The sequence below is a fragment of the Nymphalis io genome, chromosome 28, assembly GCF_905147045.1.
Source record: "Nymphalis io chromosome 28, ilAglIoxx1.1, whole genome shotgun sequence".
In the NCBI taxonomy this organism is placed as follows: Eukaryota; Metazoa; Arthropoda; class Insecta; order Lepidoptera; family Nymphalidae; genus Nymphalis; species Nymphalis io.
Genome location: NC_065915.1, coordinates 1,636,068 through 1,650,257, shown reverse-complemented (window position 1 = coordinate 1,650,257; position 14,190 = coordinate 1,636,068). Strand labels below are relative to the sequence as shown.

Genomic DNA, 14,190 nt, shown 5'->3' with positions numbered 1-14,190 from the left:
GAAAAATATAAAACACTTGTATTTAAGATAAAACATCGAAATCAAAGGCGTAATAAACAGAAGCGAACATTGGCCAAGGGACGAGAAGGATCAATTGAAATTGCCGAGACCAAAACCTGTAGAGCTATTCTGTAAGAACAAACTCAAAACTCACCGCAGAAAACGGTCGTGAAATGTCAAAGTGTTATGCAACATTGATCATAATAATAATAACATTTAAAGAATACACGCATCAAAATTATAACATTTAACACACACACGTATCAAACCATAGGTCGGTTGTTGTTTTGAGGAACCGGTTGGCGTGGTTGGTAGATACCTACCTTTCACGCCGAAGTTTGTGGGTTCAATTCCCACCCAGAACAGACATTTGTGTGCATTTATAAACATATCCGTTTGTTCTAAGCCTGGGTGTAATTATCGCTATAGGTATGTATTTATAAAAAGAAAAGTAGTATATGTAGTATATTAGTTATTTGGTTCCATAGCACAAGCTCTAGTTAATTTGGGATCAGATGGCCGTGTGTGAATAATGTCCCAGGATAAAAAAAAACAATTTCACGGGTCAGTAATGAAGTTAGATCTTACAGAATACACTAATGTTACGAGTACAAGTTGGTTACTTCTCGTGTTTATACAATGTTTGATATGTTTCTATCAGAATATTAAATATTATCGTGAATATATTGCAATGACATCTTAAGTATTCCAACCTCGTCAAAACATCGCGATGGAAGACTAGACTAGCCTTCTGATATTGTAAATAGACTGAACTAATTTTGGAGAATAAAAACAATTTCGAAATATGAATAAATTTTGCTTGAAGAATTACACGAGGCAGGGGTTTTCACAATTTTTGTTTTCACAATATAAGGGTTTTCACATTTTAGGAATTGATAAAATGTGACTACTGTTCTCTCGGTAGAATCTACATTGCGAAACTGTGGTGTCCTTACATTTAACTCAATATTGTAACATGACAATTTAAAAGTGCTATTATAAAACTACTGGAATAAAGAAAATAAATACCTATTTAATTGATTAAGTGTATTTCGTTTGGGTACGACAGAAATCCATCAACACTATTAGCACGGCGAATATCGATTAACATATATATTATGTACTGGAAGTATTTAAAGCGCTATAACATTCACGAGGATACAGGTAATCAGGTTTATTAATTTGACATAATTGCTGGGAGTAGCCTTCTGGCTACTCTGCAAAGAATTGCAGTTTGCGATTTATTTTCGTTCATTAACAGCACATGGAGCTTTTTCTCCTGGAATAACAGCAATGCCCGTTTATAAGGAATTGCTAATAGTCCTATTTAGCCCTCCAATTAAGCGTTAATCCTCTGTATGTTGTGAATCCAACATTGCCTTGGGAAAGATTAAATAAGATTGACAGACACTTTATTGATTGTCTTGTATCGGTCATTTGGATATAACTTATAAAATTACAACTGGCCATTAACTATCCAGATGGAAAAGGACAACGGTCATGGTAGCGGTTTTAAAAAAATTTAGGAACTAACAAATTAATTATTTTTTTGTATTAAGATTATATCTGAGAACAAACAACGTTATATTGACAACTGTGTCTTAGTTCTGACCAGCTTAAAATATTTGCTGGCGGTTAACTTACATGGATGTGATTTACTGGTGGTAGAGCTTTGTGCAAGCTCGTCTGGGTAGGTACCACCCACTCATCAGATATTCTACCGCAAAACAGCAGTACTTGGTATTGTTGTGTTCCGGTTTGAAGGGTGAGTGAACCAGTGTAATTACAGGCACAAGGGACATAACATCTTAGTTCCCAAGGTTGGTGGCGCATTGACTATGTCAGCGATGATTAACATTTCTTACAATGCCAATGTCTAAGGGCGTTTGGTGACCACTTACCATCAGGTGGTCCATATGCTCGTCCGCCTTCCTATTCTTTAAAAAAAATGTATAAAGAATGGTCGTATTATGTCAAAAAGAGAATGCGAGATTCGATCACTCGTTAATACTAGAATATGAATGTATATTATTATTATTGACTGCCTCGTCAAGTGGCTTGATATAAGGCCGCAGACCCGGAGGTCCTCGGTTAAATTCCCAGGTCGGGCCAATAAAAATTTATTAGGTTTTTCTGTCAGAAAACTCTCAGTAGCAGCCCAGAGTCTGGAAGTTGGAAAAAGAAAGCTCGGAAAGCACGTAAAGCCGTTGGTCCTGCGCCGGAACTCTTTCCGGTCGTGTCGAATTATGAGAGTTAGGGAATAGAGAGTGCACCTGTGTTTGCGCACACACACCTGTGTTTGTGCACTATAATATCTCCTGCGTAGTTGGCTAATCTCTCGAGATTGGCCGCCGTGGCCGAAATCGGTCTGGAGGATATTATTATTATTATAATTGGTCTTTAGTTTTTACTATACAACTATATACTATTAAAGTATTAATCGTCATTGAGTTTACTGACATAGACCTTGTTCATACAGCCTTGAAGCGAACTGTCAAAACTCTGTAATGAAAGATATCAAAATGAGACATAGACAATTTTTATTACTTTTTATAGTTTTGACATAATACTAACAATGAACTTCTTCAAATGCATGTACACACTGAACTTGTTTTTTAAGTTTTCTTTTTGTAGCAAGTAACAGTAATTAGCGTGTAGTGTTTGCTTTGAAATGATTTTACATAATCCGTGTATGTATTATAATTGTATGATTGTAAGAATGACCAGTGTAAAAATCGCTAGCAAACCTAATAAATAAAATCTCACATAGATCTCTTAAGGAGGCAGGATATTACTGGTCGTTGATTATTTCCGTTGGGAATTTCTTTGACTTTTTGCGAAATAATATACGTAATTCATTGCATCCTGACGGTGAGTGTTCGTCGATGCTCACACTCGGTATCTTTATCGCGTGTATTAATGACAATTAGCAATATTTGATATATAAAGATACATCTCACAAAATTAGGACACTGATAACAACCGCTAGCAGCTTCGATTGCGTGTTAGGGGGCCTAGTTATTAAGTACACTATGTCCTTTCCTGTTTACTTAAAAACGTATATGCAAAATTTCAAAATGATCGATTGACAAGTTAAGACATAAAAGCGCAACAAACAATCTCACTTTCAAATTATTAATATCAGTAAGGATAGGATTTAAGCGTTAAAAGTGCAATACTTTACGGGCCGTCTGGCGATGCAAAAGTCGCAGTTTCGATCCTGACTAAGGGGTCTATTATAGTCCCCGCTCGTAACACAAGCTGTACGCTTAATTGAAGGGATAAATAGTAATATTAGTAATTTCTTACGAACCCATTGCTAGGATTCTTTTGCAAAAAAAAAGTATAATTATAGTCAATATCGCATGTCACTTTCTGGCGCGAACGTGTTCTGATGAGTTTCAACTTTGTTCTTATAAATTCAAAGTTTTATTCAACATACACCTCCTCTCTCAACACCTCTGAGAAGAACTGGCGAAAGAAAGCCGCCTGAGAAACGGCCTGAAGATTGGATTACCGGTATTCTTGAATATTTAATATTGAGCCATTGTCCGGTATCCTGTTATATAAGCGTATACATGTGTAATTAAACAAAATGCTTACGCTTGAACAGGCGTAAATTGTTTAAAACTAAAGCTTCAAAATCGAACCTAGGACATAGTTCACCATAAATAGAATTATAAAGACCTATAATTGCGTAGACATGGACAAGGATGTAAACATCTTTACCAACAATATACTTAAATTTAGAAGGTCCATAATGGCATTAATAAGTAATACTTAATTATCCATATTAGTTTTCATTATTATTTTCATTTTAGTTTATTAATAAAATTTTTTCATTGTTTTTTTTTTTTGTTTTGTAACTTGAAATTTTGATTTGTCTTTTGTTTTTTTTTTGTGCTATGTATATATTGCCTTATTGTTCATGCAGTTATCACCTGTAATTGATGTACCACATCTTTTATTTTTTATTTTATGAACTGTGTGCTGTCGTGTATCTGTGTGTACTTTGTTGGTGATCTAATAAATAAATAAAATAAAGTATACATTGTCCCACAATATAATTACTACCCTATGTAATTAACTGACATCATATCTCCTATTATATTTCTGGTATCAAACATAAGCTTAAGTACAATAATCCAATTAACAAAAATTAGTTCACTCACACTCGAAACTGAAATCAGTCAAACATATAATGTCACTTGTATGTTCAGACGTCTTAATCAATACCGACCTTTGCTTCATATGAAGGTTGAATATTACACATTTAAAAAGTAAGATATTTAAATATAGAATGGAATTCAGTTACATTTAACGACAGATAATTATTTTAGTTGACGTTTGACCGCTAATTGTTTTAGATTTTTTATAAACATACTTCCAATTTAAATTAATATAATAAAAAGGAACAGCAATGTTATATTTGTTATGAGTATAAACGTATTATTTATGTTGGTTTTATTCTAAATAAATAAATTAAATAAATACTATACTTTTTAAATTAGTAGTATAAAATCATTTTAAATAAAGCGTAAAAAACATTTCATACTAAGTCGTCTTTGAAATTTCAATCAATATGATATATGATTATAACCATAACATTTAAAAGATACACGCATCAAAATTGCGTATCACCGTAAGTCGGTTTTTAACATTTAATGAGTGAGATACGAAGATGCCGAGATGGCCCAGTGGTAAGAGCGCGTGAATATTAACCGATGATTAAGAGGTTCAAGCCCGGGCAAGCCCCAATTAATTTCAATGTATTCCACTAACCGCATTGGAGCAGCGTGGTGGAATAAGCTCCAAAACCTTAAAAAGGGAGAGGAGGCCTTAGAATAGCAGTAGGACATTCACAGGCTGTTACGAGTGAGATACGAAGTGAGTTCTTACAGAACAGCATTGCAATTTCGGAATTCAATGCGAGCTTAAATTATTAAGTGCTTGATTTTACTATTCATTTGGTATTCTGCAGCGCTATTCTGTAAGAACTCACTTCATTACTCACCCGTGATTGTTGACAACAGACTTATGGTCACATGTTATAATTATTACGGTCAATGTCGCATAATACTTTCTGACGGCCGTTTCACGATCGTTTTCGCGGTGTTTCGAGTATATTCTTACAGAATAGCCCCACTGATGTCAAAAGCAATAATAAATGCAATGAAATTCTATATATTTCGGTTAAGATTTTTCAGTAATTAATGTTTTCCTCAATCAACCTCGCCTCAATGTGTCCCCAGGTTTGGGAACTAAGATGTTATGTCATCTTTGTGTTTATATACTCAGCTCCCCCTTTGAACACAACAATGCTAAATATTACTACTTGGCGGTAGATGTGAGTGGGTGATACCAATCCAGACGGGCTTGCACAAAGCCAACAAGTAAAAGTTAGATAATTTTTTTAATCACAATGAAAGAATTTGACAATAGCATTTAACAGTGATAGATTTGGATACAAAAATAATAATTAATGTTACAAAGCTGGCCAAAGTTATTTCCTCATAAAATAAAGATTTAAGGCTTATAACACCACGCTACTTCAGCTACTTTACTTTCAAATTTAAAACTTCTAGTAAGTAATAACCGCAATAACTCAAGTTTTATAAACGCTAATTCATTGCAGTTGAATCAAGTGTTCATTAATCTCTGATATCTGATGTCAATCAATCCCAAAATGTATTTAGAAATCAATTAGAAAAAGAAAAAAAATGGTATATGAAAAGAGGTTCACTAAGAGCTAAAAAAATTACAGGCTTACATTTTACTTTCCTAGTAAAGGACTTCTTTATAAACACGGCACGAACGAGTTAACATTAATTTCGAGTAGCCAAAAACTATTGCCAAAGTTATTCGATACAATATTTATGACATTTCTGACATATTTATGTCAGTCAGAGTATATTTTCACCGCAAATTCTATTGGCGTTGAAACTTACCCTATAAATATTGTTTAGAGGGTAAATAATTAAATAATACTGTCTTCTTCTTTCGAATGTCAAATCAATGATGATAGGAAGAGAGAAATCAGTGTTTAACTAAACTGCTAAGCAATGTTTGTAATGCCGTTGATTATTAAAACTATGTAATACAATGCTTAATGCATACAATTTTTATTATCTTGTACATACAGGTTTTTTCGACATTATCATCTACAATATTATATGTTTATGACATCATATTCTAATAGCAAAAACAAGTTGAAGTGTTGACTTTATACAGTAAGGCTAAGCGTTTTTTAATTGACGGAACGACTTTAAAATGTATACAATTTTTTACATTCATGCATTCTACAGAAGCCGCGAGCCCTCAACCGCGGGCGCGGGAATACCGCTCCGTGAGTTCTTAGCCTAAGAAAATGTATAAAAAGCTATTATTCGCCCGTTTCATCGCTTGCGTGTTATAGGGAAGGGCGCATGTTAGGTATAAATAATATTATATAGCTTATGTCCTGCCTTATAGTTCAAGCTTTCTTCATACCAAATTTCATCAAAATCAGTTCAGTGGTTTAGCCCGGAAGTCATAACATACAGACAAACCGACAGACAGAGTTACTTTCATGCGAAATTGTTTATATATTGTAATTATTGTTTAAATAAAATTTATTGATTACACACCTTGGTCCATAATGTATAAATAATAAAAAAAAAAATTGTTGTTTTAAATATAAGCCTAGTTCTAGTTGCAAAAACATGCGTATCTATACAGTGGCTCACAATGGGACAGTTTAGTATCTAATAACCTCACTCTGTGTGTTGTTAGTGATACAACTCAACATAAATTTTTTGTGCCTATGCTGGATAAAAAAAATTTATCTACATAGTAAAATTCTCACTACAAACAGACAGACATCAATGGGCATATTAACATGTATAATAAAATATTCCACAAAGCCTTTTGCATCTTTCCAATTCTAAATTTAAAACTCATATAAAAAAATAGATAAGACATAATATTCTATAAAAGATTATATACATAAAAAAAGGTTGAATATATATCAATGCAGGAAATAAAAAAATAATCATAAACTTAATTAGAGGGGATAATTAATGTAATTGGATTTGTTAATACAAGTAACTACTGATTTTTCCAATTGATTTGTTGAATATATAAATATTACACATGTTTATTGATTATCGACATAAATACTGCCACTGGTTCAAATGAGAACCTGATCTGGGAAATAGTAGAAGTTCTACATACTGAACCCCTTATTTTATGTTTAATAATGAATCAAAAATATTTGAAAATGACTAATGAAATATATTTACTATGGAAATATATATTTTAATTTTACTAACTAATTTATTTTATTAGTAAAGTAAAACAATATAATCATACAATTACGGAAATCTTTATCTCTTATTGTGTAATAGAGCTATTAAAACTCATTCATGTTATACATTTGACAATAAAATGTAAGTGCAATTAAAGAATTTACTATAAAATGATAGCGTATATAAGTAATAGTCAAAACAAGTTTTTTTTTTCCTTTTACTGGCATGGTATATGCTCTTTGAGTGTTAATATTCTGCCAATGTCACATATAAAAGAGATGACACATACAAAATCAGTTTCAAATTTAGAAGTATTTAATGATGAGTAGAAACTATGTAATACCAAAGTAGATTTCAAGAGCATGATGAGAAGAAGATTGGTTAAAAACTTCAGAGCATTTTGTTTTTTTTCTTCAAATATTTCTCATATATAGTTAATGACAATTTTTAAAATCCAATATTGACGTATTAAATTACATTAGTGACATTGTAATGGTAATTACTTTTTTTTAATAATATTTATAAACTTCTTATCTCAACAAGTGCTTTTATTGATTCATATTATCAAAAAGAGATGTGATAAATTTTATTGATACTATAATTTTGGTTATAAATAATGTTTTATTATTAATTAGTAAAGAGTGGAAGGTATTCCATATAATTAAATAACCCAATTAAAGGTAATAAGCTAAATTAAAATATTACATAAAGTTACATAATTAATAAACAGTTATTTATTAACAAATTTTATTGCAATTGTAAAAGTATGTAATTACTAACAAGATTCCAGTAAGAAAAATCAACATTTAAAAGTAGCATTTTCTTCGGTGTTAATTATAAAAAACAAACAATATTTACAATTGTTATTAATATAAAAGTTGTAAAAAATTAGGTTTATTTGTGTTAATACTGATAAGTTAATTTGTTTTAAAATTTAATGTGCATCTTGGCCTAGATATTCAGCCACTGTGATGCAATAGTAAACATAAAAATCTGCAATAAAATTGTCTTTATGAATTATTCATATTATAAGTGTGTGAACAATATGATTACATGCATTTGACACAGATAGTGAAAGCGATCATTATCTCGTTAATCTATTACATCCGTAATAATTTTTATCGAGATAACATTAAAATTAAAAACGTAGTATTTGAATTCCAAAATCAAAATTTTGACGGAATACCTTATCAAAATAAAAAAAAAACAAAATAGAAACAAATGATAAAATGTTACCTTCGTGTATAATTCCTTCGTAGTCATTTTTGGGTTTCAGTCGAACAATTTAAAAAATATAACACTATGATAACTGTTTTATTATTTCACCACGAGTTCGGAACTTTGAAAATCCATTTTAGAAATAAGGTAGATTTAAAATTGCTAAAATATGATGCGAAATGCGAGACGTCACTGCATTATTGACATGTGTCAAAATTACAATTCTTAAAGTTCGTGAGGTCAAACTGAACAGAACACGAAAAGATTTTCTCCTCTCGAGAACAGTTCATATTTTCCGGGTGGAACTAAATGTTACGTAAAAAGTGACTAGAATAAAAAACAATAAGCGTTAACAATGCAGAGGGAAGTTATTATCATTTTGTTCACATGAGTGTTGCCATTGTTATGACTTCATATAAATAGGTAATGTAGGTCAAATAAATGCGTTTCATTTCACGCGAAAAATAAAAATAAGTTAAAAACATAAAAGATGCGTTATAGCAGTAAAAGGTATAGATCGGCAGTAAAATTTTATTAATATTTTTACAGTTACATAGGAAAATGTTAATGAAAATTTTAATGACGCGTTAGTTAGTACTTCTAATTCTGCTATTATAATTACAAGATTATTTTAAAGCATTAAATGTTTCGCATAAATGTAATGTGCGATTATATTTTTATGTATTCTTGTTGATATTGTCTCGTCGTCCATGTTCATAAAAATTGTTTCTATTTATTTTCTTGCAAAGGAAACCAAGTCTGGCACGCTTCTATTGCGATTTCACACAGAGCTGTCAAAGTTTTACCTCTGGAGTCGTATTCTAAAAATAAACATAATTTTACTATTTTACCAGTGGTACGAACGCCATACAAAATAATAATAGGTGTATTTAGTGTAGCTTTTTGTAAAACAGCTAAAGAGTAATAAAAAAATAGAATATGTAAATTATGATAATAATCACCTGAAGGTCCTCTCTTTCCAAACATGATGCCATTCATGGGAGCGTTCTTATAGTTAGCTTCACTCAAATCTATTAAGCAAAATAGTACAGCCACAAGAGTGAAAGCGAAGGTGAGCCTCATTAATGCGATCATCTGTAATAAAAATATATGTTTAAGCATTGTTACACACTTGAAATCATCAGTTTTATAATAAATTTCTTTATCTAATGGAAAATAAGTTACCTTTACTTATGGTAAATGTTCCTATACTGGTATCACTGTTGAAGACGAGATGTCAACTGATTTCGAGAGAGCCGTTCCCTCCATTTTATAGCACGAAATTAGGACATGGTGGACGTCCACTCAATTATAGGATTATTGGATTCTGACCGCATATTGACAGTGATAAGGCGAAAGCTCGGGGGATCAAAACTTCGTTAGTGCATAATATTGATAGAGCGTATGAACTCACAGTAAACATTATCTGTATTCTCTCAAGTATAATAGCGTTTAAAAATTGTTTATTAAAAATTAGAGACGATTAGATATTAGTATTAAAATCAAATGCTATATTTAAAAGTCACAAGATTTCAACACACTGTTGAGGTTTTTTTATGTACATTTCAACAATTACTGACTCGAAACTTTAATAATACTCTTATAAGTATATACCTTAAGTAAATTAAAAGAATAAATTTATAAACAAAGCTTATAATGAAAAGCCCTATGTAAGTCATATAATACTTAAACTAAAAAAAACTCACATTTCATAACTCTGGCAAGCTCGAATCTATTTCATTAATTTATTGATCTTTTACATCGAGATTTTGCTAAAAGTAGTACATTTACTAAACAGTAAACAAAAAGAATTAATTTTAAAAGAAAGTATATTTCTACGAATTAACATTTTTACATTTTTTTATACCTATTTGCATACCATATAATTATATTTATTTATTTATTTTATCAAAATCAAAGTAAACATGATTCGAGTAATCTGATAAAAGCATTTTTGCCTAGAGCTGCCTATAAAAAACACAGGTCCAATCCTGCCTTGCACTAAGTATCTCCCATTCCTAACATAGAATAATTATTAATTCATATTTGAAAACAGAAGACTGAGTGAAAGAGACTGGTTTTCGATTATTTTTTTAATAAAAAAATACTTATTTATAAATAAAATACTTGTTACTTAAAGGCTCTAATAAATGACTATTGTCGCTTAAACGGATATCTCACACACAACATATGAAACAATAAGAATAACACATAACAATAAATGTCAAACATCTGTCATCCCCCACAAATATAGACAAGTATACTGGTGGTAGGGCTTTGTGCAAGCTCGTCTGGGTAGGTACCACCCACTCATCAGATATTCTACAGCAAAACAGCAGTACTTGGTATTGCTGCATTCCGGTTTAAAGGGTGAGTGAGCCAGTGTAATTACAACACAAGGGACATAACATCTTAGTTCCTAAGATTGGTGGCGCATTGGTGATGTAAGAGATGGTTAACATTTCTTACAACGCTAATGTCTTTGGCGTTGGTGACTACGTACCATCTAGTGACCCATATACTCGTCCGTATTCCTATTTTATAAATATAAAAAAGTAACTAATTTTATTAACATATATTATGCTGTGTGCATGTACATAAATTAGGATCATTCTAGTCGAATATCTGTGGGTACATTGTAGAGCTTTTTACATATTATATTTATCAGCGTGCTTATATGAATAACATAAAAAATATTAAAAATTAAAAATGCGCCTTTCGAACATCGAAATAAATGAACGAACTCAATTATTATCAATCTTACGAACAATTTGTACAGTAATGCAATTTTAACAAGAAATTATTTTGATGTGCAGATAATTATTAGATTATCAGAAGCTCTGGTATAAAATGGTATTGAATCTAAAGTCCAGCATCAGTACCGATCGAGCTTTACTCGAGTATACAGTTTAAGATCTTATCTGAAATTTTAAAAGGTATCAAATATAAAATTTTGTATATTTTTACATAAGTTAACTAGTGATTACAAATATTCGGAAATATTAATGCTCATGTACTTCTAGAGGTTTTTGTGTAAATCTTTTTTTCTAATAAGATACATAATGTAATATTATACATTTTGTAATTTTAAAAATCACACAATTCTGCATACGCCTTTATAATATTTAAATGTTGCTATTATGTACAGTTTATTCTACCCATTTTTTTATTTTTTATTATACAATAATAATGTACTGTATTGTTATATATAAATAAAATATGTTTATTTTTTAGGTGTAAACATGCGCGCTGCCATTTTCATCGGTGTCTTCGTTATCATCTGCCTCATCCAATTGAATGAAGCTAATTACAAAAAGCTTCCATTTAATGGCTCTATTTTCGGCAAAAGAAATAACATTGGTTTGTAAATTTAAAAAAAACAGTAATATTTTCTAACTATATTCATATATTTAATAACAGTTTATGATACATTGTCAGATATTTTAATATTTCGTAATTTATTTTTAATATTTTGCAGATTATGACTCCACAGGCCGCGTTTTATCCGCCCTGTGTGATATCGCCTCTGAAACTTGCCAGGCTTGGTACCAGACCTTAGAAAATAAGTAATTTTTAAAATTATTATTCAATGCAATATCTTCTAAAAGTATAATCATGTATGCATAATAAAATATACAATAAAATTGTTGGTGAAGAAATATAATCAAAATATTTAAACGTATTTTTTTAATTCTTTCTACATACCGACCTTATATAAATACTGCACTTGGACAATATTATTAATATTTACCACATATGTATTCCTATTGTAATAGCCAGTGTTAAAAATACGCAGAGGTTATATAGTCTGTGGTTTGTACTCAAATAAAAATGTTAAAGGGAAAAATAGAAGAGTTTTTAATTCCTAACCCTAACTACAACCTAACCCAATAACTTGAGCTTGATATCTGTATTATATGTACAGATAAATATTATTATTTCATATTTAAAATGTATGTATTTTTAAAATTATATTTACTGATCACCGTACATAACAAAATAGAACTATAGTAATCGAATTTTTCCTTTCTATCTCTATACAGACCTCAAAAAGAGAAGGTTACGGTTTTACTGTGTTTATGTTGTCCATGTTCAGTACCGTACCACAACAGCCTGTGAATGTCTTACTGCTGGGCTAAAGACCTCCTCTCCCTGCTCCAATGCGGGTTGGTGGAATACACATGTGGCAGAATTTCAGTAATTAAGAAAATTAGAGACATGCATTCCTCACGATGTTTTCCTTCACCGTAAAGAACGTGATGAATTATTATCACAAATTAAGCACATGAAAATTCAGTGGTGCTTGCCCGGCACTGAATTAATAAAATTGAAATTAAGATTCACGCGTTCTTACCACTGGACCATCTCGGCTTCTTGGGATGTTCAATATAGTAGAGTAATTCAGTTTAGTAGAAAATGAAAAACACTAAGCGCTATGCGCTTAATAATTTCATCATTAACAAAAGGACATTGGATTTATTTTTTTATTATATTTGTCTTTGATATATAAAACCTTTTTACGTCAGAATCGTTTCATTCAAATGTTACATCATATTTAAAGTTTATAATGCATTTAAAGACATTGTAATTACTAACGCGTGGCGCGTTTCAATCAATCAATTAATCAACAGCCAATCGTTGTCCACTGCTGAACATAGGCCTCTTCCAAGGTGCGCCAAAGCTCCCTGTCCTCCGCCTTCCGCATCTAGTTGGTGCCCGCCACCTTCTTAAGGTCGTCGGTCCACCTGGCTGGAGGGCGCCCTACGCTGCGCTTGCTGATTCGCGGTCTCCACTCTAGGACTCGTCTGCTCCAACGGCCATCGGTCCTATGACATACGTGACCAGCCCACGTTCACTTCAGCCTGCTAATTTTGCAAGCTATGTCAAGTCCTCAAGTCGTCTATACCGCAATGTTTGAAGACGAAAGTCTTCAACCAATGCGTCTTACCTGCCATGACATACGGTGCCGAAACGTGGACACTAACTGCGGGACTAGTCCACAAATTTCAAAGTCGCTCAGCGTGCTATGGAGCGAGCTATGCTCGGAGTATCTTTGAAGGATAAGATCAGAAATGAGATTATCAGGAAAAGAACCGGAGTGGCGCGTTTATTATGCATAATTAAACAAAGTTATATTTAACGATTTTTAGGGATAAATAAATTAAGCCTTTTCATTAATATGGCCTAGATACATCCTATATTAGAAGCAAGTTGTGGAAATTTCCTAACCCCTAATTGCTTTAGGGAACTGGTGTATTAATCTTGCGAACATAGGTTTAAGCTAATAGCTCAGTTACTTTGTTTGTTCACTCGCCTAAGGATGTGATCAACTAATATTTAACTTAACTTTAGGACAAGATTTGTTTGTTCAAAATTATTATTACCGTGGGTGGCCGGATTACCATGACGCCTCCACACAATACACGTCTTCTGTAAATATTTTTTTTCTACCACAGCGCTCTATTTTATTCATAATTACTATATTTTGTTACTAAATATATGTTGAGGATAAGAATATCAGAGATATTTTGCTTCAACAATTTAAAAAATTTTTAAAAACTTAATTCCTAATTTCTGCCTATGGGCCCTGAGCTGATGCGGGAGCCCTAGGCAGTTGCCTACACTGTCGTATGGATAATCCGGTCCTGGGTGGGTATATTATAAACTTATAAATTATAATTTGTAA

At 31.7% G+C, this 14,190-nt stretch overlaps 1 protein-coding gene and 1 long non-coding RNA gene across 4 annotated transcripts in view; both read right to left on the bottom strand.

Moving 5' to 3' along the window:
- Positions 1 to 8,875, bottom strand: part of LOC126779049 (unconventional myosin-Va) — a 56,129-nt gene extending 47,254 nt beyond the window's left edge. For all 3 annotated transcript variants that reach the window (XM_050502820.1, XM_050502821.1, XM_050502822.1), the window contains exon 1: positions 8,523 to 8,875. In XM_050502820.1, coding sequence (XP_050358777.1) covers positions 8,523 to 8,549 — 27 coding nt within the window. In that variant the 5' untranslated portion in view covers positions 8,550 to 8,875. The remainder of the gene's footprint in view (positions 1 to 8,522) is intronic.
- A 303-nt stretch (positions 8,876 to 9,178) lies between these two features.
- Positions 9,179 to 9,709, bottom strand: LOC126779164 (uncharacterized). Its single transcript, XR_007670275.1, has 3 exons — positions 9,690 to 9,709; positions 9,467 to 9,599; positions 9,179 to 9,325 (listed from the first exon to the last, which is right to left on the bottom strand). It is a non-coding gene; the product is annotated as an uncharacterized LOC126779164 (long non-coding RNA).
- Positions 9,710 to 14,190: the final 4,481 nt, after the last annotated feature.